The sequence below is a fragment of the Liolophura sinensis genome, chromosome 11 (assembly GCF_032854445.1).
Source record: "Liolophura sinensis isolate JHLJ2023 chromosome 11, CUHK_Ljap_v2, whole genome shotgun sequence".
NCBI classification, from domain to species: domain Eukaryota; kingdom Metazoa; phylum Mollusca; class Polyplacophora; order Chitonida; family Chitonidae; genus Liolophura; species Liolophura sinensis.
Genome location: NC_088305.1, coordinates 1750775 through 1776541, shown reverse-complemented (window position 1 = coordinate 1776541; position 25767 = coordinate 1750775). Strand labels below are relative to the sequence as shown.

The following is a 25767-nucleotide window of genomic DNA, read 5'->3' as shown; positions in this document are numbered from 1 at the left end:
ATAAAGGTACTGTCTTATATGATAAAACACAGAATCTGACATAGATGAAGGTACTGTCTTATATGATAAAACACAGAATCTGACAGATGGAGGTACTGTCTTATATGATAAAACACAGAATCTGACATAGGTGAAGGTACTGTCTTATATGACAAAACACAGAATCTGACAGATGGAGCTATTGTCTTATATGATAAAACACAGAATCTGATATAGATGAAGGTACTTCCTTATATGATAAAACACAAAATCTGATATAGATAAAGGTACTGTCTTATATGATAAAACACAGAATCTGATATAGATGAAGGTACTGTCTTATATGATAAAACACAGAATCTGACATTGGTGAGGGTACTGTCTTATATGCTAAAACACAGAAGTTGATATAGATGAAGGTGAGTGAGTGAGTGAGTGAGTGAGTGAGTGAAAGTTTTAACGTCGCTTTCAACAATATTTCAGTTTTATCGCGACAATAAAACGTCAAGTATTCGATCTACTACGGATAATTCATTTACTATTTAGTCAAAAAAGGACACCAGAAGTCACATAACAAACACAGACGGTAGTTTAAGATCACAGCTTTCCTGCCATACCAATGGTAGAGGAAAATCAAAAATAGTATCACTTTCTACAGAATTGAAAAGTTCTGAAAGAGAGCTCACGTGATAAAAGGAATCTCGTACAGGAGCAAAGTCGCCACAGTCAAGCAATATGTGTTTGACTGTGAACCGTTGATCACAAGCAAAGCAATGAGGAGCATCCTCTCCTTTTAACAAATACCCATGCGTAGCACGTGTGTGACCGATACGACACCTCCTCAAAATGCAAGAGCGGAGACGATGCCGTGAAAGGGAAGGCGCTGGATCAACAAACTGACGAATATCATGCGGTTTGTTGGTTGTCTGGTCATCCCATTGAGCCTGAAACAAGCGTTTGATATAGGAGCAAATAAGTGAATGCAAGTCCGAATGTGGAACGTCAGTTTGGGTAGTAACGGAATGCAAAGCCGCCTTCGCGGCTTCATCTGCAGCAGTATTCCCAGGGATACCCATATGCCCGGGCACCCAACAAAAGCCAATGATAAAATCTTCATTAAGTCATTTAAACATCTCCCTGATAGACAGAATGTCTGGATGTGCAGGCGAACTATCCCGAATTGCATGGAGGCAGGAAAGGGAGTCAGAGCAGATGAGAAATCTGCTACCTCCTAGCTCTGGAATGGACCGAAGTGCGCACAAAATTGCCTTGGCTTCCGCAGTAAATACAGAACAAGAATTTGGAAACCGAGTTGAAACGGTTCTGGGCCCAAGGACAGCGGCAGAAGCCACGCCATCATCATTCTTGGAACCGTCAGTGAATATGCGGTGATAAAATGGATACTTTGAACACATATTACTAAACTCCTGCTGGTATACTAAAGGGTTGGTGGAAGATTTCTTCAGGGAGGAGAGCGAGGTATCAACCTGAGGCTCAGGACATAACCACGATGGATCTTCCTGGATGCGTATGGGGGTGATAGTATCCAGCCCAAGTCCAGTTGCTTGCACATGCTCCTGGATGCGGACACCCAGTGGAGGAACAATGGATGGCTTCTGAGCATATAAGTCTTCAAATTCCGGATGGAAGACACAATCAAAGGCTGGGTTGGATGGATTGGCTCTAAGCTTGGTGATATACTGTAAGGATAGTTTAGTTCTTCGAAGCTCCAGGGGAGGCTCGTTTGCCTCAACATACAGACTTTCCACAGCACAGGTACGGAAAGCACCTAAGCACAACCGTAGGGCCTGGTGATGTACAGTATTGAGTTTCTTCAACTGGGAGCGTGACGCACCTCCATAAACACTGCCGGCATAGTCTAGCTTAGAACGAATCAGTGCTCTATAGAGCTGAAGTAGGGTTTCATGATCCCCTCCCCATCGAGCACTGGAGACAACCTTCAAAATATCAAGCGCCTTTAGGCATCTGGCTCTAAGATAATTAATGTGAGATTTAAATGTAAGGTGCTTATCGAAGATCACCCCGAGGAATTTTGCCTCCGGCACAACCTTGATGGGGGGATCCATCTAAAAATTCATTGGGGTCTTCATGGGGGAAGTACTTCCGACAAAAGTGTACACAGTTAGTCTTCGACTTGGAGAAATTAAATCCGTTCTCCAGTGCCCAGGCATGGATTTTGTTAAGGCAAATCTGCAGCTGTCTCTCAATAGTGTGCATACCTTTGCCTCGACAAGAGATACCAAGATCGTCCACAAAAAGGGACGCATTCATACTAGGAGATAAAACTCTGGCAAGGCTATTAATCTTAATACTAAAGAGAGTAACTGATAAAGTGCTGCCTTGAGGAACCCCCTGATCTTGTTCAAAGTAGTCAGATAGGGTAGCCCCAACCCGAACTTGGAAGTGACGATGGTCTAAGAATTTACGAATAAAGTCAGGAAGCCGACCTCTAAGTCCAAATCCATGCATACCTTTCATAATGCCATATTTCCAAGTAGTGTCATATGCCTTTTCCAGATCAAAAAAGACAGATACGACATGGTCACGATTAACGATACCGTTCTTAATAAAGCATTCTAGACGAACAAGGTGATCAACAGTACTGCAATTCTTTCGAAATCCACATTGAATGTCGCTTATCAACTCATTAGTCTCCAAAAACCACACCATGCGATCGTTAATCATCCTCTCCATAGTCTTGCATACACAACTGGTTAAGGAAATAGGACGATAGTTATTTGAATCGGTAGAATCCTTTCCCGGCTTTGGGATGGGGACAATAATAGCGTTTTGCCATGAGGCAGGAAAATTCCCGGAAGTCCAAATGGTATTAAAAATTCCAAGAAGCACCCTCAAGGAAGATTCTGGAAGGTATCGTAAAAGTTTACAGTGGATATCATCTGGCCCTGGAGTTGAGTCATGGGCCTTGCTAAGGGATGCGGATAGTTCATGTAGAGAAAATGTAGCATTGTAGGATTCTTCATTTGAGGATGTAAAATCAAGAGGACTTGCCTCGGTCCGTTCCTTGTTACGCTGGAACTGAGGCAAGTAATTATCTGAAGGCGAATGGTGCACAAAAGAAACGCCCAACCTATTGGCTATGTCAAGTTTTTCTGTCAAAGAATTATTCCCTTCTTTAAGATGATTGGCAGTGACATTGGATCCCTTGCCTTTCATGCGTTGGATCATATTCCAGACTTTTGACATAGGGGTACGATGATTAATCTTAGAAACATAACGTTTCCAAGAGTCACGTTTGGACTGTTTGATAGTCCTACGGGCTTTAGCTCGAGTACGCCTAACATCGTCTAAATTACCGGGAGATGGTCTACATCGGTACACGCGCTCAGCACGTTTCCTGAAACGCCTAGCTCGTTTACAGTCCTCGGTGAACCACGGTTTCTTAATACGGGGAACCGCACAAGATTTTGGGATACATTTGGAGGCTACATCGATTAGCTGATCCGAGAATAACTGGATAGGATCAACTGCATCAAGAAAAAGGTCGCTAGTAAGTGTTTCACCACACAGAACAGCAAAGTGGGGCCAGTCTGCTTTATCATAATTAAAGCGTGGAAGGGAGGAAGATACCGGCTCCTCAAGGGTAAGTATGGTGGGGAAGTGGTCGCTTCCGCACAGATCATCATGGACGTTCCAGCTGAATTCCGATCTTAGCCCTGCATCAGCCAGAGCTAAATCAAGGACCGAATAAATTCCCTTTGCAGGATGAAGATAAGTATGTGTGCCATCATTTAAGACGCATAGAGAGTTATTAGATATAAAATCCTCCAATACAGAGCCCTTCTGGTTACGTTTAGAGTCACCCCAGAGAACACTATGGGCATTAAAGTCACCCAAAAGAAGACACGGTTTAGGTAATTGATCATATAAATTGTGCAGCTCTTGTTGGTGAAGAGTAGAAGAAGGTGGTATATAAATAGAACAGATTGTTAATACTATACCCAGTGTGATACGCACCGCCACCGCCTGCAAATCGGTGTTCAGTGCCATTCTGTTGTGTATTACACCCTGCCTAATCAAAAGAGAAGAACCCCCTGATGCCTTTCCATTCGTAGGCGTCGCAACAGCGTGATGAGATACATAACCTCGACATTGATAACTAGGATCAGTCATCAGAGTTTCCTACAAGCTAAAAGCTATAGGATTGAGGTCTTGAGCTAACATCTGGAGCTCTGCGAGGTTACACCTCAATCCTCTACAGTTCCACTGTAAGATCTTTGTAGTAGCCATAATTAATATTTATTTATTCTTTTTCTTTTTTCTGGACTTCTTATACATCGCTGCCCTACGCTCAGCAAAATCCTCCTGTGACAACGTTATCAACTTCCTCTGCTTTTTAACCTTGTCAACTTTAGAGTCTCGTCGCAATGTGCGATAATACGACCCCAGGGATGTTGAGACAGGTACCAAGATCTCACCCTTGCCATTGGTATAAGCAGGCAAGTCTTCGGGTGCATCCATTTCCTCCATATTGGATTCTCCACCAGCCCTAGACATATCAAATTGCTGAGAGCTTCCCTGAGGATCAAGGCAATCTGCTATATCTCTAGTGTCTAACTGTGACATTGTAGACGGGTCAGGGCTGAACGTGCTACCCCATAATGACGGGCTATTACCAAGTGCACCTTTGGAGGGCGTCACGCCACTGGATTGCGTCTCCTTAATGCAGGATGGCGTAGTATTCGAAATTTCTGACGATCTAGGGGGTGAGGAGGAATTCGAGATTTGACTCATACCGACAACCCACTCCAGGCTATTTGACGTCTGAGATGACTCGCAAAGGCTCTGGGGACCACCTACTACTGGCGATTCGCTTAACTTCCTGACCTTATTTGTAGCATCAATGCGCTTATTTCGAATCTTTTTGCTGGAGGACATGGAGTTATTTATTTTGTTGACTGGAAGGAACAGACTCACCAGAAACCCCAATTTCCATATCATTCCCATGTCCCTCACTATAATTACCATCATCATTTCTTCGACCTTCATTCTCATCTTTATTGTCACCTTCAACTTCATAAACATTACTATCTTTATCATCATCATCATTATCATTGCAATCGTTATCGTCATCATCGCCATTGTCATTTTCATCGCTCAGCGGGCAGTCCTTTTGAAAGTGGCCTGTCTGTTTACACTTGAGGCATTTATCCTTTAAAGGACAGTCGGCCTTGAAATGTTCTGCCCTATCACAGATGTGACAGGCACGGACCTGACCTCTGTACCACAAAGGAATTCTAAAATTCCCAACCGAGACTGATTGTGGAGTGATCTCGGTCACACCACTCATGTAAATACGGCGCATACCATTCTCAAGTGACCTATCAAAAAGGTAATGTTCCCGGCTAACGTGATGGACCGTGCCATATCGGGACATCAAACCTCGAATACTGTCATCGGGCACCTCGATCGGACATCGAGATCTAACCAGGAGCCTTTGTTCCTCCACATCATATATTGGACATTCTACCCCGTTGAATGAGAAGCCGCTCGTCAACAGCTGTTCCTTCACAGTTTGCGTAGCCACTGTAACATTCCAGACATCTCTAGAGACATTGATTAGTCCCTTTAGGACAATAGGTCCACTCCCCACTAACTCCTTTAGCCGATTGTATACTTCAACCGGTTGTACACCTCCCTGTATTACAAGCTTAAGGCTTAAGGGTCTATTTACTCGCCCTGCCCACAACATTGTGGGCCAGGGCGAGAACTACTACCCTAAAGAGAGGACCATAACTATGCGTTTGGAACAGTGTGGATGCTGAGTGCAAAATAGATACGATATTACAAAGTGGAAATGCACTAAACTATGTACAGGCTATTTACAGAGAGGCTAGTGAATACGTCCTGCCTCTAAGAGCGACAGAACGTAATGTCACACCACCTTCAGACTGGGTGACGCTAAACAAAAGCTGAGAGCACAAAGGCTAGTTCCACGGCCAGCCAGGGACTCGATATAGATGAAGGTACTGTCTTATATGATAAAACACAGAATCTGATATAGATGAAGGTACTGTCTTATATGATAAAACACAGAATCTGGCGTAGATTAAGCTACTGTCTTATATGATAAAACACAAAATCTGACATAGATGAAGGTACTGTCTTATATGATAAAACACAGAATATGACAGATGGAGGTACTGTCTTATATGATAAAACACAGAATCTGACAGATGGAGGCACTGTCTTATATGATAAAACACAGAATCTGATATAGATAAAGGTACTTCCTTATATGATAAAACACAGAATCTGATATAGATGAAGGTATTGTCTTATATGATAAAACACAGAATCTGATATAGATGAAGGTACAGTCTTATATGATAAAACACAGAATCTGACAGATGGAGGTACTGTCTTATATGATAAAACACATAATCTGACAGATGGAGGTACTGTCTTATATGATAAAACACAGAATCTGACATAGGTGAAAATACTGTTTTATATGATAAAACACAGAATCTGACATAGATGAAGGTACTGTCTTATATGATAAAACACAGAATCTGACAGATGGAGGTACTTCCTTATATGATAAAACACAGAATCTGACATAGATAAAGGTACTGTCTTATATGATAAAACACAGAATCTGATATAGATGAAGGTATTGTCTTATATGATAAAACACAGAATCTGATATAGATGAAGGTACTGTCTTATATGATAAAACACAGAATCTGACATAGATGAAGGTATTGTCTTATATGATAAAACACAGAATCTGACATAGATGAAGCTACTGTCTTATATGATAAAACACAGAATCTGACAGATGGAGGTACTGTCTTATATGATAAAACACAGAATCTGACATAGATAAAGGTACTGTCTTATATGATAAAACACAGAATCTGACATAGATGAAGGTACTTCCTCATATGATGAAACACAGAATCTGACATAGGTGAAAATACTGTCTTATATGATAAAACACAGAATCTGACATAGGTGAAAATACTGTCTTATATGATAAAACACAGAATCTGACATAGGTGAAGGTACTGTCTTATATGATAAAACACGGAATCTGACATAGGTGAAGGTACTGTCTTATATGATAAAACACAGAATCTGACATAGGTGAAAATACTGTCTTATATGATAAAACACAGAATCTGACATAGGTGAAAATACTGTCTTATATGATAAAACACAGAATCTGACATAGATAAAGGTACAGTCTTATATGATAAAACACAGAATCTGACATAGATGAAGGTACTTCCTCATATGATAAAACACAGAATCTGACATAGATGAAGGTACTGTCTTATATGATAAAACACAGAATCTGACATAGGTGAAAATACAGTCTTATATGATAAAACACAGAATCTGACATAGGTGAAAATACTGTCTTATATGATAAAACACGGAATCTGACATAGGTGAAGGTACTGCCTTATATGATAAAACACAGAATCTGACATAGATGAAGGTACTGTCTTATATGATAAAACACAGAATCTGACATAGATGAAGGTACTGTCTTATATGATAAAACACAGAATCTGACATAGATAAAGGTAATATTTTATATGATAAAACACAGAACCTGACATAGATGAAGGTACTGTCATATGATATAACACAGAATATGACCTAAGTAAAGGCACTAGTGAAAATAGTGAAAAGTGATGCACTGAATCTTTTCTAATTCTAATGTTATCTGTAGAGAAAGAAAAAAAAATAAGTTGCTCCACGTGAGGATTGAACTTACGACCTACCCGACTGAGCCTTTCATTCCTGGTAAAGCAGCTTTGAAGTGCCATAGTGGTGAGTTTTATGTCGTGAAGTCGTTCACAACACCAGAGGACAACCCACTCGCTTTACACGCGTAATGCGGGAATCAAAAGAAATATCTTATTTAAACGAGAAGGAAACCTAAAAATGACACCGGACTTCAAATGACAGGCTCTGATGACGTATTTGTGAAAGTGGTCTTCTATTTAGTATCATGGCACATATTCGGAATAAACTCTTAGTATAACGAGAACCTAAATATCCTTTATATACTAACCTTACCATAAAAGTTTTGTTGTTATTTTCTTTGAAAAAAGCAAAACCAAATGAAAAGTGATGCACTGAATCTGACATACATTGCTGATAACAGACTTCAGATAGAAAAAAAATTAAGTTGCTCCAGGTGAGGATCGAACTCACGACCTCCGCATTGCCTCAAACCTTGGTACACAAGGCGAAAGTACTGTCTATAAGTACGGCGCGCTAACCGACTGAGCCACTGGAGCTACTGGTCATACATTTTGAATTCTAAAGACGTGAGGTCAACTTTTTTTTTTTCGGTTTTAAAAAAAAATACATTTTTTGCAACAAGGCGGGTAATGTGCACATCCATGTATAATAGGAGTCCGAAACATTTTTTATAAATAAAAAAATAAATAAATAAATAAATGTTTTAATGTAAATGTGTAGTTTGTAATCGGGACAGTTTGGTTAACTCGGAATCATTAAAATATTTATGTATTTATATTAAACATATAAATATTATTTAAATTCAGGTTTAAAACTTTTACTTAGACAAAAGATCCATTCGTGCACAAGTACATGCATTGTGAATCCCCTGCTTAGTTGTTTCATGTGTATATATGAATGTATGGGACCTCCATTATGTCAAAAGGAGGCCCCAAATATACTCAACGTATCAGATTCATTTTCTGTCATATTTTCCTCTACGAAAAATCGTTGAAAACAAAGTGAAAAGTGAAGCAGTGAATCTGATATAAACTGCTGGTGAGATCTGGTAGATGGCCTTATCAGGCTTCCATACTTATGTGTACTTTTATGAATGAGTTAGCTGCTGATGAAAAAAGATATGAAGAACTGTACTGTTATCTAGGTGATTTGAACATGGCAAGCTATATTTTATTTCTATTCTATCATACTACCATTAGGAAACGACGGGGATTTCTAAAATTAATAAAGAAGCAGGACTTGGGGTATTCGATTTCACTTTCTTGATAATATGTCTAGGATTGTGCTCTCGTGACAGGGCTCGGTTGTTCAAAGGTGTGTCAGCTAATACCGGTATTAAGTCGTATCATGTATTCACGATTTTAACAAATCCCAGCAACCAATACAGTTGTACAGAGACCAAATGGAACAGCAGTAGATTTAGTTCATATTTAAATTAATAAACTGTTACACAATTATGTTTGGGCCAAAAACAAAACTGAAAACTTAGCTTATTTAAATCTGCATGACATTAAATCTTGAAACAGTTTTGAACAACCGGACCCTGGGCCTGTTCATGCCTATTGCATGTCTTTATTTATCTGGGAGTTTATACGTATTAGTCAATATTATAACACAACTCTTGATTCTTTAGCTTAGGAAGCATAATACAGACATGAGTAAGGCCGCGGGTAGAGTACACGGACTGCAAGTATCTGAGGTACATCTGATGCTTTATCGACGACACATGTGGTGAGTCAAATACAGCCAGGTTCAGCAGGACAGTCAATGTGACTTCATGCATGGATGACTGACATGTAGAGTTACAGAAGGAAATCACACAAATGTTATACTTCTGCCATACTTTAATATTTTAATATCTCGCATAGGTGACCAGCTACGAATGAATGAATGATCATGGCTTAACTCCACATCGGCAATATTTCAGCCCTATCGTCGCGAGACTAGCTACGAGCTGTGGCAACTGTGGAACTATGCATAAGTCTGTGGTAGATTTAAGGAGATTCACATATGTGAACCGCATAACATGTCCTTTCCAATTGTAACACACTTTGCTCCCACGTGTTTTTAGTGTGAGAAGTTTTGGAAGTGTGTTAGTCTGAGATTGCTCTGAAGTTAGGCTTTGCAAAAACTTTGTTTAGCCAAGGATGGTCCGAACCAACGTCAGAGAGCGCAGAAATTAAAAACCCAACACAGTTAGCTACCCTTTTCAAATGTGACAATGCTGTCAATACAGCAGATCTCTTAGAGCTTCACCTCGTTGTCTTTACGACAGACGAAAAAATAAAGAACATAGGTATGTACAAATTTAAGGCCGTGCTGAAGTATTTGAAGGTTAATTTTTGTTTCAAACACCGTGACAAACTGCTAACGCAACTGCATCAGGTTTATAAATTTGTCCATGGCCTAAGGCCTAAAATTACACATATTGGTGCCATCCAGGGTGGCCAAACCTCCATGCTAGTTTTAAGTTAGTACTTGTCTTTAGTTCATGTTTCGATATGATAGCCATCGCAGATGGGTAGCTTTGTATGGGTTATGCCCCCTTTACTAAACACACTTATTGTTCAAGAGTAATACAATAACAGCACTCTTTGAAGCCCCAGTCGACTTAGGAACAGAGTGTTCCTCCTTCCTTAACTAATTCAAGCTAATCTTCTCAAACATAATGTTAGATTTGTTGATGAAAGATGACATTTTAACCCTGTCAGGGTTAAATGCTGGTTTCCGGTCTAAATATCCAAATGGTAAATTCCAAATGGCACACAATAAGGGTCTTTTTATAACCCCAAACACCAAAGGAAACTGCAAGACTTTTGATTTTTTCGGAGGGACATTCACACTATTATTTAACTGTCAGGGATATTTAATCAACATCTTGCTGCTTTATTTGATTTCTTAATTGCATGGTGGTTCTAATTTCGGAACCCTGAGTGTTTGCAGTCATTGGTTCGTTGTCTGTATAAAGGAGGAGATTTCTCTTCTCATCCGAAAACAAGGTAAAGTGATTCATCCAACACACTCTGAAACATGATTGTCCGTTGATGTTTTGACCTTGGTATTAAATCTGTCAAGCGTAGTACTTTTTGATTTAGAAGAACATTCCTTATAAGAAGAGTTTTTATAGTAAATTTTCATGGACTCCTACTGTCATTTTCTGTTCCTCCCGTGCACTATTTCTGGAGGAATAAATGAATGATTATGGATTAACACCGCTATTTCTAGAGGAAGACACCTGTTTGCTCATATTAACTGAAACGCGCACAATTTCCTCTCTAAAAAGAGAATATCTTAAGATTTATCAAAGAGCGTTTTGGGTGCAATGCTCTGCAAGTAGTTGGTGCATCCCTAGAAATTCTTCTATAAGTGATAGTTACAGGTTAATCACGAACACCTAGTTCAGTCAAACCTTTGTCATGGCGAAATACTATTGAACTATCTGTCATGTTATGTTTTTTGGTCTAACTTTTACACATTTACACTCTGCTGCAAAGACTATTACGGGATTATTTAGTATTTAATCTTAGTGTTTGGCGGAACTTTCAATCACCAGTATACTTAATGGAAAGTCTTTGCTTTGACATTGCAGTTTTCAGACTTGTAGATCACAGGTTTAAGGAAATGACTAATCTACCTTACCTCACCGTAATAAGGCGTGAAAATAAAAGAGGTACACCGCTGGGCATATAAACTGTTGATTAACTGTTATCAACCCGGCTGAAAGTGTCACAAATCTTACATGTAAATTTATAAATGTGTCAAATGAATATTCAGCTAATAGCGTACATGAAATATACACAAAATGTGGACAGTCAAATCTTGGCTTCCTTTTAAATTGGTGTTATTATACTATTAATAAAGAGTCCACGATATATAGACATTTCTCTTACTTTTTGTAATTTGCACAATGCCTTATAAGGTGATTTTTTATTTGACCAAAATGTGTGATAAACCTGCCATTGAAGAAAGGCTTTGATGTTTTAATTTACTTCTACTGATCAAGTAAACAAGTTAGTACCAATTAGGTTTGACCAACTCAGGTGGTACCAATATTATGTCTGGTCCAAGGACTAAATAGAGCGAATTTGAACCGATGCAGTTTGTTCTTTTGGCTGGTCTTAAAAATGGCTCTGTTTTACATCAGTTTGAATGATCTCATTATCCCAGCTTAGTCTAGGCGTAGCCTGAGCTTGTCTATCTCTCACACCAGCCAATCGGAATCGATTTTGTATCCCATTAAGTCATAATCACTACATTCTTCACTATATTGACTAACATATCGTCACTATCGTGACTATACATATCGTTTGGACGCAAAAGGTGATAAAATGAAAACATCGTTATTCTTAATATTAGGCTTTATGTTTTACTGCGGATGCTTACCATCTTTCACTGTGGGCAGTTAAAGGAATAAATGGCACATTGATACTGTATACAAGCAACTCTTTGGTGAAAGGCCGTATTGAATTCCAAATGCCGATTTTGAGAGAGTTTTCTACACTAAAAATTTAATTTGTTAACTTTAACAGAACGTCTGTTGTCTGATTGATGCTAGAATTTATTCTGTTATTATAACATTATACTGTGCCATAGTCAACAGAATATTCTGTTTGTCTAACAGAATCCGAGTCTTGAAATAATGTATACGTGTATATATTTAACAGAATATTCTGTAACAGAAGAATACATTCTAGCATCACTCAGACAATATACTTTCTGTCAAAATTAACAGATTAATTGTTAATGAAAATTATTCAGTAGATTTGTAACAATTTTGATGCGTTCACCCTCCCTGATACAACATTCAGCCTGGCTCCCCGGATAAATCCTCTACTACCCTGCATAGCATACCATGTACCCTGTAACCCAGGACCTAGAATCAACGTATTTAAGAGTCTCGTAACTGCAGATATCTACAATTTGTATTCTACCATGTCTTGGTTTTTACTAAACATATAAGACTTTACCGAAAGGCCCAAAATAATCCCTCTAAAACAGCCAATAGACACAACATATACAAATCGATCGGTAATTAAAATGGACTTAATTGTGTGCTCATGCCGGTATGCCATGTCACGTGGCCGTCTGGTTGTTACGTTGAACCAATCTGAATGATGCGCCATACGATGACAAAGTTTTAAACGCATGGCTATAATAGTTTTGACTGCGGAACTGGAACAAAATTTGGTTGAACTCCTCATTTGTGATTTGTCAATGCTGTTGTGACAACACTGAAAATGTTGGTCGGGCGCCCTAGACTATGGAAGCCGGAGAAGGCCATCATCGTTCCGTCGTTCCATCGCCCGGCGATGATGGCCTAATCCGGCTTCCATAATAAACGGATATAACACCCTTATTTTCTGATTTTAACTGGGTCGTTGCGCGTATCAGTGCAAAACTGCATTCTTACAAATAATAACGCTTCTATTCAAGAAGTTGAGATTATATTTCTCAGGCTAACACGCATGTCCGTCCTAAGAGCTCTCCCTCGAAACGGGACAATGCGCCAACTAAAGCCCTCGCCGGCGAATATTAACGTCATTATGTTGTCATAGGTTGTCGTCCTTCGCTTGAGGTATTTGATTTCAATTATTGACATGGTTAGCCGTAAGCATAATAGACCTCAGAACTAAAACCAGGTGTGCTAAGCGCATAATCGCGGTCGAACACTGCAGATTCAGGCGACAATATGGGCCCCACTCACATGTTAGCAGATACGTGAACTAGAAGCCATGCAGAGAATGCAATTTAGAGGAATCGGGGCCCCATTTTCACTTCTGCTTTTCACTGTTATTCTATGTATTTTGGGGCACTGTAAAGTCTACTATCTCTTTATAATGGCACTGGCTTGGTGCAAATTGTCTAAAACAAGAAAAAGAAAAGTTTTCTTGATGAAAGTTAGAAATTCTTGGCGACATAGTTCAAGGTGTAAGGTAGTGATGAAGCTTTGAGTGACCTTCTCTTGACATTGCAACCCTTCCAACCACTGTACGAATGTCCAGATTTTGACGATCAGCTGTTAGTATAATTCCGGCTATTTTGTCTTTCCACAAGTTGAACAAGGAGTATATACACATCACGGCTTGTTGGTCATAGGGTGTTTGGGAGTGACTTACAGCACTAAACGTTAACACTGGCGGCCACGAATCGATAAGTAAGACGATCCGAGGCCAGCAGCAGCCCGACGTGAAAAGTTTCAAGGAAAGATAACTCATGAACAGCTTTCATTCAGGTCGTTTGTTGGTGATAATACCGACGCTCTCAGCAGATGTACCCGCTGAGACAGCTGCAAGGCACGGCCGGCGGCTATAACAAATCCTGACATAGTGTAAGTATACTATCGCCATGTTTAAAAACACCACATGACCAAGGAATAATCTGTTTCTGCTTGAAAAAGAGCGGAATTATGCATATTATCAAAACCAGTATTACCGCGAAACACGTTATGATTAACAGGCTTAATTTTCCTGACATCCTGCTCTGGAAACGTCCATGCATCTATATCCATTTAGAAAACGGCGATTCGGTGCCGAGCCAAGCTTAAGCCCTTGTGACAAAATTTGCTGTAGTCTCACATCTTCCTAGCTCGCTGTATTAGCATAGCTAAAGCTCTAGCACATGGGATAGAAATGCCTCCTGTAATGGATCGACTGTATGTCGGTGAAGGTTGTACCGGCACACAAACCATGTCACATTCACATGAGACAAAGCATTAAACATGGCTGAGCTGTCGCGCAAGTGTTCCGAGTGGCCAGCCAAGCCTCGACAGACTTGAAGTCGATTTCTCCACGTCTTGTGAGATATAACAGCCAGGCAGTTAGAATGGGTGTAGCCTTTTAGATAAGGAAGTCAGTCGGTTCTTCCTGCGTTCAGAACTTGCGCAGCGTAAACAAACGCATGTTCTGAGGCCGCACCAACTGACACAGCTATAGATAACTGTGCAGCCGTTACCTATAAATAGGTATATTGGGGTGAAAAGGTGGTGATGGGGGAATTTTTGGGGTACACAATGTAAAGTAAAGACGTACAGCACAGAGAGTAAAACCAGAGCAGCGACGACACTGTGGTACTTTGCTAATGGTCACACATAACCTGTGAAATACAGCCTCTTGTCAGGGTATATTCTAACTGTTCATGTAAATACATAAATAATATTAATTTACACACCATTTAGCACCATGACACCGTAACCAAAATTACTTTCAAAAATACAGTGATGTTAATTGCAATTTTTGGTTTAAACATATTAGTGATCGCTTTTCCTTCACTATGCCATATTTAGGTACTGACTGGGGGCAGAAATCTGAAATTTGATTTATTATTTAAATAAATGTATTTATTTATTTACTCAATTGTTGCTTTACGCCATACTCAAGATTACTTCATTTATACGACGGAAGAAACCAGACAGAGCCCGCGGAAACCTACGACCACCCGCAAGTTGCTGAAGACCTTCCTGTGTACGACCGGAGTGAAAGCAAGTCAGAGCTGGTCTTGAACTCACAAGGACCGCATTGGAGAGAGGGTCTTGGGTCCTTAGGCCGCACTATCGCGCTAACCTCCTGGGGAGATTTGAGCGACGTAGTCGTGTTGAGTAATATAAATCTTAATAAGGCATCTGGGTGCAAGAATCAATCTCAGGAGAATATGTAACACACGGTATCTCCCTCAGTCCAACGCTAAAGTGATTCTAATAACTGCTCCCCACCTGGCTACCTGGCTGCCTCCTTACCACGCTCTTTGCATAGGTAGCGAGGTACGAGCTAGCGGGGGTTATCTCCCTTTGTTTTGCCATTTAGTGGCCAATAAGCTTTGGTGCATACCTCGCCCAGCCTGTGAGAAAGAAGCCAAAGAAGCCATAAAAATCTTGACATAGTTTGACCGTCAAAATCTGGATTTTTCCATGCCGGCAGCTGGGAGTGGTGGTGGTGGTGGTGGTGGGGGGGGTGGGGGGTGGGGGGTGGGGGGGGGGGGGGGGGGGGCGGCGTGCCTAACAACGCCAATGGGACGTCACTCGCAGCCTCATCACTACCTCACACCTTGTGTCCTCTCACCAATAATTTCAAACTTTCATCACTAAAGCTCATACCTCCTCAAAGTTTAGACAGTTCCCAGCATTTTAATACCAAGTATGCACCTGTGCACCAGGAATGGCCGCCTGGGAGAAAAAAGACTTTACACCCTAAAATACACAGAATTACATTCATAATGTAATTGTAATAGGGGTCTGTGTCCAGTTCCGTATCCTGTCCCTCGGTAATCGTAAAACTAAGGTATACTGCATTGGACCAATCAATTCAGCGCAGAGGTCCCATGTATTGGCGAATCGATACATTGGCTGGTAAGGAATTTATGCGACGAAACACCCGTCGTAAACCAGCCATGAACTTTGAAAAGCCCCATGAACGGTAACCCTTGCATGTAGTGGAACTTAAGCAGGCTTCGTTGCCTTTGACGTTAATACAGCCGTTACCAGTTTTATTAAACACCGATAGAGTTAGTGTTGAAATTGTATCAGTTGAATCTGACAAATTGTAGAATATATAGAGAGTGGAGAAATCCCAAGTAGAAATGACCTTATACTGTACATCTATTTGAGTGTCTCGTTATTCAGGGAGAAGTTTGAGTTTTTACGAATCAACATACAGTTGACTCCAGAATTATTTTCAATTCCAAAACAGTACTTTTCCAAAATGACTGTACTTCTTGTAGTGCCTTCGTTAAGAGAGTAGACACAAGTTTGGTGGTACAGCTTCTCTACTTCGCAATAAAGCGAGCTTTCGGGATTTATGCGTTTTTGAAATCCAGTAAAGTTGTTATATATCGGTCCGTTATATATCGGTGTGACTGTTTGAGAAAGGACTGATGTTTTTTATATGTAGCTCCTGCAGAGTATTGGTCGCTCTAGGACACGTTGATGTTGCTTTAGGTGTTGTTGTGATATTACGCTCCTCTGCAAGGCTTTAGTAGTAACTTGAAAACAAATATTAGGAACCTTATCCGCAGGAAGAATAACCGTATTTTCTCTGAAGGTCATCCAGTACATTTCGCTCGGTTAGATCCTTCAGAACTTGCTTGGCTGTGGCATGAGCATTAGTATTAACATGGTGGATTGCACGCACAACAGTTTCTTTACCAGCTCCAGCCAGGTATCAAGGACTTAAAGTTCTACCTTCTCCGGTTTACACCATGTTTTATCAAAATTTTCAAGCGCAGAAAGGACAATTTTTTTTATCAGCACTCATATTTAACTTTCTCGGCTCTCAATACTTTGGGACCTTCACAAGCAGAAGTCGTAGATCATCATTAGTTACAATATTAGGGTTACAATTCACGACATGTTTACATGGATTATAGGTGAAGTCTTATCTCAAAATATTTCTGCTTGCGCATGATTAAATATCTCGGAAGCGATTGGTTTTGTATATTCGTAGGAAATGCATGGCTCCTCTTGTATGTTGAAATAATTCGGCATGGCATTGCCAGCGTCTGGATCATTTAAAACTCGTGGTATGTTCATTAAATCAAAACCCGTATCCAGGTATTTTAATTTTAGAGGGGAAATTGTACAAAATAATTAAAGACGAACAGCAGAGGGAGTAAAACTAGAGCAGCGACAACAGTGGGATAGCTGGCAAATGGACACTTGTAACCGGTGAAATACGTTCTCTTGTCAGTTTACGTCAGTCAGGGTTTTATTGTAACTGTTGCTGTAAATGCACAAATATTAGCCTTTTACACGGGGCCTTTTTCCCGTCTGTAAAAACGTTCTTCGTGTGGAATAACGTCTCTGCCAGTGAAATATGCGGCTTTAATCGCAAGCACACGTCAGTTTATGACACAAACTATATAGCGCCATATAGGAATCATTTGGAAATTCCGTGCTGTCTGATTGGTCAACTTCGGTCATTTCCATCATCGGCATTTGCAGGAGCTGACACAGAATGGACTGAGTGAAATCTTTTTCACTCGCATCCGACATGTTTGTTATTTGCAGCGGACAAGATTCACGTCTAAATATGCCTGTCTCCGGCGCAGACACGCCAAACTGATTTTTGGACATCTCCCAAATACACCTGTACGCGCAAAATAAAAACAAAACAAAACAAGAAAAAAACCGTCATTGTTTTCCTAGTCGAATTATTAAACCGAACAAATTGAGATACTCAAACAACATTCGCATATGTCATATACACAAATATACACATGTCAATCATGTGAAAGAAAAGCGCAGTGTTTCACGTAATAAAATAAATAACCGGCTGACCTTTTACCCTTTTGTCCCTGCTAAAATGTGGCTAGAAGCGTGAAGGAGTCCTTCTGTAGGCCTACCACTCATGTGAACCTACATAGGGCTTGCCACAGCCTTACTGTTAGCAATGTGCCTAGCATTTATGTGTGTCATATGAGACATTAGAATAAGCTCACGAAATATAGGCTATACGTGCCAAACATTTTAAACGAAAAATGTCCTTGAGCTTCCACAGTGTTGTGAGATTAACAAGGTAAAGGAACGGTGAGATTTTAGTGAGATATATACACCGTGGCAGGCTGTTTCTGACATCTTCATCAGGTATATTAACATATTAACTCACTGACCGGCCCATGTATAGAGGATTGTGCAACATGAAATGTGTTGTTTGACACAGGGTACAAACCTGGCCAAGTGCGCATGGCATACTCACATGCCTGAACATATCGGGGATTATGTCTTACGTATCCCGTGGGTCTATCCGTCCTAGTCGAACCGGTACTTTAGGCCATTTCAGCGCTTATATCCAAGACTGTTCAACAACAACGCTTGACCCGTCTGATGCTTTCCAGGATGTGTCGCTATTCGGCGGGTTACAGTGACAAAGCAGAAAACGCGGCGCTCTGAGCCGTAGATTTATCTTTACAAGAAGTATTATTATTTATCATGATCACGAAGTTTTCTTGTTACCATTCTTAATCCATCTCGTTTTTATCACTTTACGGAATTTAAAGCTTAGGCAAAACCGGTCCTTTTCTTGCGTCATAATAGTTATCTTTGTTTTCTATTTCTTTGGTTTAGCCTACCATTTGAGTCTGCAGGGTCTACAGAGATAACTGGTATCTACAACCTTTGACCTAAGTGACCTTGAGGGAGATTACCGAAAACAGCTACACCATTCCGAGTGGGAGGATTGTTACGGAACATCACCAGAATATGGAGGAGACAGAGGAGACTAAGACAAAAACAACGTCAAAAACGACGACGATAACGGCAACGACGTCGACTGAACCGAGTCGGAGGAGCAAAGTCATCCAGACCGTGTTCGTCTCTGCAATTTACTTCATTTTCGTAAGACCCTATGCATAATTTCGTTTTTTCTTTAACGGGAAACATGACAGTCTTATATGGTGGCCCTCAGAAATGCATTTTGTAGATGCAAATAAGTGTCATACAAGATTACATTTGCTTCTGAAACTTACATTTTTTCAGGAGGATATCATCCAACTCTTTCAGTAAACCTCGAAAAACCTGTCCTAGGTCAGTAGATCTCAAAACACCTGTCTAAGGTCAGGCGATCTCAAAATACCTGTCTAAGGTCAGGCGATCTCAAAACACCTGTCTAAGGTCAGGCGATCTCAAAACACCTGTCTCAGGTCAGGAGATCTCAAACACCATCTCAGGTCAGTAGATCTCAAAACACCTGTCTAAGGTCAGGCGATCTCAAAACACCTTTCTCAGGTCAGTAGATCTCAAAACACCTTTCTGAAGTCAGTAGATCTCAAAACACCTTTCTCAAATCAATAGATCTCAAAGCACCTTTCTCAAGTCAGTAGATCTCAAAACACCTGTCTCAGGTCAGTAGATCTCATAACACCTTTCTCAGGTCAGTAGATCTCAGAACACCTTTCTCAGGTCAGTAGATCTCAAAACACCTTTCTCAAATCAGTAGATCTCAAAGCACCTTTCTCAAGTCAGTAGATCTCAAAACACCTGTCTCAGGTCAGTAGATCTCAAAGCACCTTTCTCAAGTGAGGCGATCTCAAAACACCAGTCTCTGGTCAGTAGATCTCAAAACACCTTTTTCAAATCAGTAGATCTAAAAGCACCTGTCTCAAGTCAGTAGATCTCAAAACACCTTTCTCAGGTCAATAGATCTCAAAACACCTTTCTCAGGTCAGTAGATCTCAAAACACCTTTCTCAAGTCAGTAGATCTCAAAACACCTTTCTCAAGTCAGTAGATCTCAGAACACCTGTCTCAGGTGTGTAGATCTCAAAACACCTGTCTCAGGTCAAGAGATATCTCACAATCAGGCAAGATGCCCACTTTGTCACTTGCGAAAGTGTCATTTAACGTAATACTTAGGAACAGAAAAAGTGCTTTGAGTAAATTTGCCTAATAGAATCCCTTCCCACGCACCAACCCCTACTTTCTTTGTTGGGTACAAAAACCTAATGTTTTATATTTATTTGATTGGTTTTTTTACGCCGTACTTAAGTATATCTCGTTAATAAGCGAGATTTCCTGGCAACTTGGCTCTGACTGAGCAGATAATCGACACATGTTTCTTTCACAAATTAATACCCTTTATTCTTTACATTAGATTACACAGAAGACATAGAAAGAGCCACAGTGTGATATTGCGAGCTGTCGACGTGAAGCACGTCACCGCAGTTTCTGCCAGCCAATAAACTCATTTTTAACTGTGTCGCCAAAACGCTTTCGTACCTCCTCACCGCGTCTACGATTTTTACTCTAACATCATGAGGCTTTCTGTATCAACATTCCATAGACTTTAGCAAATTTTGTTAAACTTTATAGGTATTCTGCCAACACAGCAAGATAGTCAGATTTGTAGGAAATTTCTGTACAGGTCCGTCAAGACTACAGTTTTAGAGAATACCAACTGTGTTCGCACACAAATTCTGTGTCAAAATGTCTACATGGACGTGATCTTCAATAAATGGAAAGTGTTGTTTTTGTACCTCTGTGTACAGGAGAGTTTGCCTTACTTCCAGTGACCTTGGTCGGACATCGGCACAGTGTTAGCACACTATAGAAAATGTACGAGAGTGGAATATGATACTGACACATCGGAGGATGATGGATGTGGCATATGATCGAAACTTCGAAAGTAGTTTTACCTTGAGGCAAATTTTGACATTAAATTTAAACGCTTACTACTTGTCACTATAACACTCATTATTGGGAACATATGATTCAATTATTTATTTGATTGTCTGCGAATGGTCAAGGGTTTCCCCCGGGTTCTGCTCAGTTTCCTCCAACCATAATGCTGGTCGCGGTCGTATAAGTGAAATATTCCTGAGTACGACGTAAAACACCAATCAAATACATAAATAAAATAAAAATATGACGGTTGTTTAACTTCATAATTAAATTTTTTCACTTGTATACACAAGTGGGGTGTATTATTGGTAAAGCACAAATGGGTCAATCCCATTGTTAAACCACCGACCTCGGACCAGGTACTGACGAACTTTTCCACTTGTATGATACACGTATGGGCACTGTGTCAGGAAACACTTGATTATTGTGATTTTGAGGCGGTTCTATCAAGACCAGCGGATACTTCATGTCTGATGAGGCACCATTTCCCGGCGACTCGGGTCCAAGCTGGATTGGTCATTGTTCTCTTGTATAAATACATGATTACTACATCACCAGTTTTACGGCAAATCGTCATCGTAATGGCGGGATTAACAACAAACTAATCAGCCCGGATCTGAATTACTTTAGACGGGAAAAGTTTCTCATTGCTGTGCAAGTTGAGATCTTTGGAGTTTCCATGACAGAACTTATCCCGAATGACCTTGTCCTTAATGGCCCCAAAATCCGACATTAAGTGGCGATGAACATTCTACTTGAGCATTAATCTTGGTAAAAAATCTAAACATATTATGTCATTTGAGATTTTACTGACAATTTATGCAAAGATGTAAGGATCAGTGGATGGGTGTTCACATACGCGTCAGTGTTGTATTATCGCTTTTCATTGTGGCTACTTATCTTTGCATAAGTAAGTCCTAATTTATTTACTTGATGTACTAGTATTTTCTTAGTTGATTGTTTTGGAAATTGGCCATGCAGTTATTAACACGGAACGCCCATTTTGGTAGACGGCTGGCCTACGAATATATGTTTTGAGGCCAAGATTCTATATACATATGTGATCAACTATACATGGGTGTTCACAGACGAGGCAGTCTGTTCGAGGTTCGTCATCTGCCTGGTGAAAGGCGTTTGTTCTTCTCGGACAATGTCCGGTTTCGTTTAAGTCAAATGTTCTTGAGCACGGCATTACATCCAAATCCAAAATATACATAAGCCATATGGATCTAACTACCAAATATACAACTACAAATGAGTAATTTACTTTTCATCGTAGTAAAATAATCAAAATCGTCGCGCGAGAATGCTTTCTCTGGTTTAGACACGATGCCCCAAAATAGTTCATCAATAACTACTGTGTTCAATTAAAACTGTCTTTTTTCCTTCAGGGTGTAATCCGGGGACAAGAAGGGGTTGTCTTTCTGGATTTGGTCCTCATCACCAACTCTGACATCAACACTGGTTCCCTACTCTTCACCATCAGCGCCGTAGGTTACATGATCGGAGTCCTTATCATCGGGGTGTTGTTCGACAAGTTCAACAACGACATACTGTATTGCACATGCGTGTTTTTGTTAGGTCTGACGGTACTGCTCATCCCATGGTGTACATCTCTACCACTCATGGTCGCGGTTTTCGGACTCAGAAGTTTTTTTATGGGACCAGCTGACTCAGGTTATTCTCATCTCATTTGCCCTTAACAACAACAACAACAACAAAAACACTTGAGCTGAAATCTAACACAACAACTTGTGTTGCTTTATCAAGCAACGCAAAAATGTGTTACCTCAACACAAACATGTATTAAACAAATGTGAAACACACAGGTTTGTGTTAGGAAACAATAAAACATTAACTTGTGTTGAACCAAAATGAGGTAATCTGCTGAATAACTGGTGACAGCAAAACAAAAACTTGTGTATTTCGCAACAAGTATTTTGTGTAACATCCAACACATCGTGTGTTCAGATCTTAAGATAAGAGTTGTTCAAATATAGCACAAGACTTTTGTTGGAAAGAGCTCAAGTTTATGTTCATACAACACAAGTGGTTTTTGTGCGTATATAAAGTTAGAAAGGGGCGAGGCTAACAGTAACATTGTTTATTTTTGTGATGTTGGGAAAAGCTAAAGCTTTGGATCCGTGTATTCCGTCTTGAAGTTGTCAGGTGTCTAACTGTTGTCTGTAGCTTACTTCAGGTACCCACCCATATCAATGACCGGCCTTATCAAATTAAAAAAAAAAAAAAAAACGCGGGATCAAACCCGGGTCGAGTCAAACCAGAGACTTTTAAAATGATACTCACTTGGCGCTCAGCACTGAGAGGAGAGACCCAGTGTACCAGTATAATGAAACTGGGTGGGGTGTCTTCGCCATGCTACTTCAGTTTCGGCAACACTTTGGTGACATGCACCCGCCATGCCACCAGAAGACACGTTATATGTACACACACCTAATGACTCCTGGTCAACATTAATTTCAACGTTAAACCCCAAGCATATATATTATATAGATTTAATACTCTAATCAAATCAATAAATGTATAGTTTTGTAAACTTAACTCAGAAAACAATATTAACTTTCTTCAGAAAATGTGCACCGTTTTATACAAATGTGTTTGTGTAGCCCGCGATATGTATCTTAGGTAGACAAACTGGTACACATTAAATGTGTGGGTAACGATGATGTACCCAAGTTACACATTATTGTTCCTGTGCAAATGTGTTACAATTAATGTGTGTCCGTGGAACTCATCTTGGTGCTTTTAGAGAGTACAATCCAGTCTTTTGTAACAATTCTTCTTTATATATTATTTGCAGGCAGCTCAGTAATTTGCGCCAAGACATGGCTTCTGCAGGCCGGACCATTTTTACAGACCCTCCAGTTCCTGTTTGCCACAGGAGGAATTATCTCCCCATTTGTAACCGAGCCATTCCTAGCCGGAAGTGTGAACCGTAATTCCACCAGCGAATTGTCGCATGAATTTTCAAATTTTTCCGTGAAGTTGAAGGCTTGGACACCCAGCACTGAAAATCTGACAAAGTATTCCGAGAACAACCCAACCTCATATCTCGCCAATGAGACATTTACTGTCACAACACACGTTACTGAAACCAACAATGGAACGCTTTCTTATTTCTTACCAGATAGTTTTGAGGAATCCAAAACATCCCAAGTTTACATCGCATTCGCCATATCCGGTGGGCTCCTGCTGATGTTTTGTCTCGCATTTGCTGCCAAAATCGCTGTCTACAGTTCAGGGGAATTTGACCGATTTGAAAATAAAGGCCATGCCTCCGGAGCCAACCAGCTGCCCAACCTGCTGGCAATGTTCCCTCTCCTGCCAAAACTTTTCTGTTACGTTCTTCTGGCTGTACATTTTTTCTCACAAGGCTGCGTGGAGAAGATTCTGATGAGTTTCCTGATGACATTTGTCGTGGAATACCTGGGCTGGAGTAAGACTCAGGGCTCTCTCGCCGTCACCGTCTTCTGGTCAGGCTTTGCCCTGGGTCGATTCCTCGGTATTATCCTCATAAAAGTCCTTAAACCCAGAACTCTGCTCTTTGTTGACCTGTTTGGACTTCTGATCACGTTTACTGCTATGTCACTGGTCGATTTCCTGTCACTTCCTGGTGCCGCCTTTTGGTGGGTCCTCATCGGAACGTCCGGTTTGTGCCTTGCTTCAGTGTTTGCCACGAACGTCTCATGGCTGCAAGCCAACTTGACACCCGTCACCGGAAAACTCCTATCGTTCATATATATAAGTTTATTCGTAGGCACAATGAGCCACATGGCCCTGCTGGGCTATCTGTTTACAGAGCTATCTCCCCTGTGGTTTGTTTATTTGCTGATTCTCCACACTGTGATACAACTGACAGCCATGACAACACTAAGTGTTGTTATACGACGATTCCGGCGTTTATACACATCAACGAGAAATCTTTTCCCTTCTTCAAAAAGCTTGACCATTGCACATGGTTCTTCATTGAAAAATACAGAGGCCCGTGATGGAGATTTACTAGATCAAGCTGTTCTAATGATAAAGTAGTCTTTATGCCCTTTGGTTTTCACGTTTCCTGACCGCTGTTGTATAAGTGAAAAATTCCTTAGTTCGACGAAAACCAGCAATCAAATAAATAAATCAGTAAATAAATAAGTAACCTGCTGTGTCAAATATGTTACACATCTCACCACAAACTATTACTATAGTTTTTCTTTCTTTTTTTCATTTTGCTTTTATGTTTTATTCGATTATCAGGACTATTTCATTCTCATCAAGTCGTCGCTAACTCAGACAGTTGATGTACAGGCTCGCTGCGTCCATCACGCCTTTCACCAATTAGGTCACGTGTTCGAATCCAGCTACTGTTGTTTCGGCTGCATCTTTCGGCACATGGTCAATCTTCTGACGTTACACCGCTTCGGCACATGGTCAATCTTCTGACGTTACACCGCATCCGAGTCAGTCGGAAGTAGATACGAACGCGAGAGGCTAAGGGCTTACCTCGTCATTTGGAAGACTCTAGATTCGTCTGGAATATCTAGTACCCTAAAATATAATATACCGAGACGCATTGAAAACGCATTATAGTTAAAAAGTGGAATTGTTGCTAAACCAAATTTTATTTGGTGTTGGCTGTGTAATACGTTAACATTCAGATAAGTCATTAACGCATTAGTAATGACAAGTGTCATTGTAAAGTACAAAATTTTAATGTAGAGGAAATGGAACACATACGAGGTGCAAAGACAAAATCAGTACCGGGTAGGATCAACCCAGTCGCCTGGACACTATCAGTCTCTGGATAACACAGCTTGTGATATCCTACGCCACTCACGTTGTAGGGCGCGAGATCTCTAATGCTGAAGATTTGAGGTCGACATGCAATGCGCTGCCCCAGGTACTCCCACAAGT

The 25767-nt window shown here is 40.4% G+C and overlaps 1 protein-coding gene and 1 non-coding gene across 4 annotated transcripts; one reads left to right on the top strand and one right to left on the bottom strand.

Annotated features, from left to right (window-relative positions):
* Positions 1–5746: 5746 nt before the first annotated feature.
* Positions 5747–25136, top strand: LOC135477877 (sodium-dependent glucose transporter 1-like). 3 transcript variants are annotated; one of them, XM_064758087.1, is made up of 4 exons: positions 5747–5987; positions 18800–19069; positions 22242–22527; positions 23672–25136. In XM_064758087.1, the coding sequence occupies exons 2-4, from the start codon at positions 18935–18937 to the stop codon at positions 24898–24900; spliced, it is 1650 nt and encodes a 549-aa protein (XP_064614157.1). In that variant the 5' UTR covers positions 5747–5987; positions 18800–18934; the 3' UTR covers positions 24901–25136. The 3 variants fall into 3 exon arrangements, with proteins under 3 accessions (XP_064614157.1, XP_064614155.1, XP_064614156.1); XM_064758085.1 differs by lacking the exon at positions 5747–5987 and adding an exon at positions 13326–14074; XM_064758086.1 differs by lacking the exon at positions 5747–5987 and adding an exon at positions 18092–18251.
* On the bottom strand, positions 8172–8282 carry Trnai-uau (transfer RNA isoleucine (anticodon UAU)). The gene is made up of 2 exons: positions 8245–8282; positions 8172–8207 (listed from the first exon to the last, which is right to left on the bottom strand). It is a non-coding gene; the product is annotated as a tRNA-Ile (tRNA).
* Positions 25137–25767: the final 631 nt, after the last annotated feature.

What these genes read in the sequence shown, in the direction of transcription:
- LOC135477877 (XM_064758087.1), top strand. Translation starts at nt 18,935, where the DNA reads ATGGAGGAGACAGAGGAGACTAAGACAAAAACAACGTCAAAAACGACG. An exon ending in CTGCAATTTACTTCATTTTC is followed by an intron (nt 19,070 to 22,241) that starts GTAAGACCCTAT and finishes TTTTTCCTTCAG; the next exon opens with GGTGTAATCCGGGGACAAGA. An exon ending in TATGGGACCAGCTGACTCAG is followed by an intron (nt 22,528 to 23,671) that starts GTTATTCTCATC and finishes TATTATTTGCAG; the next exon opens with GCAGCTCAGTAATTTGCGCC.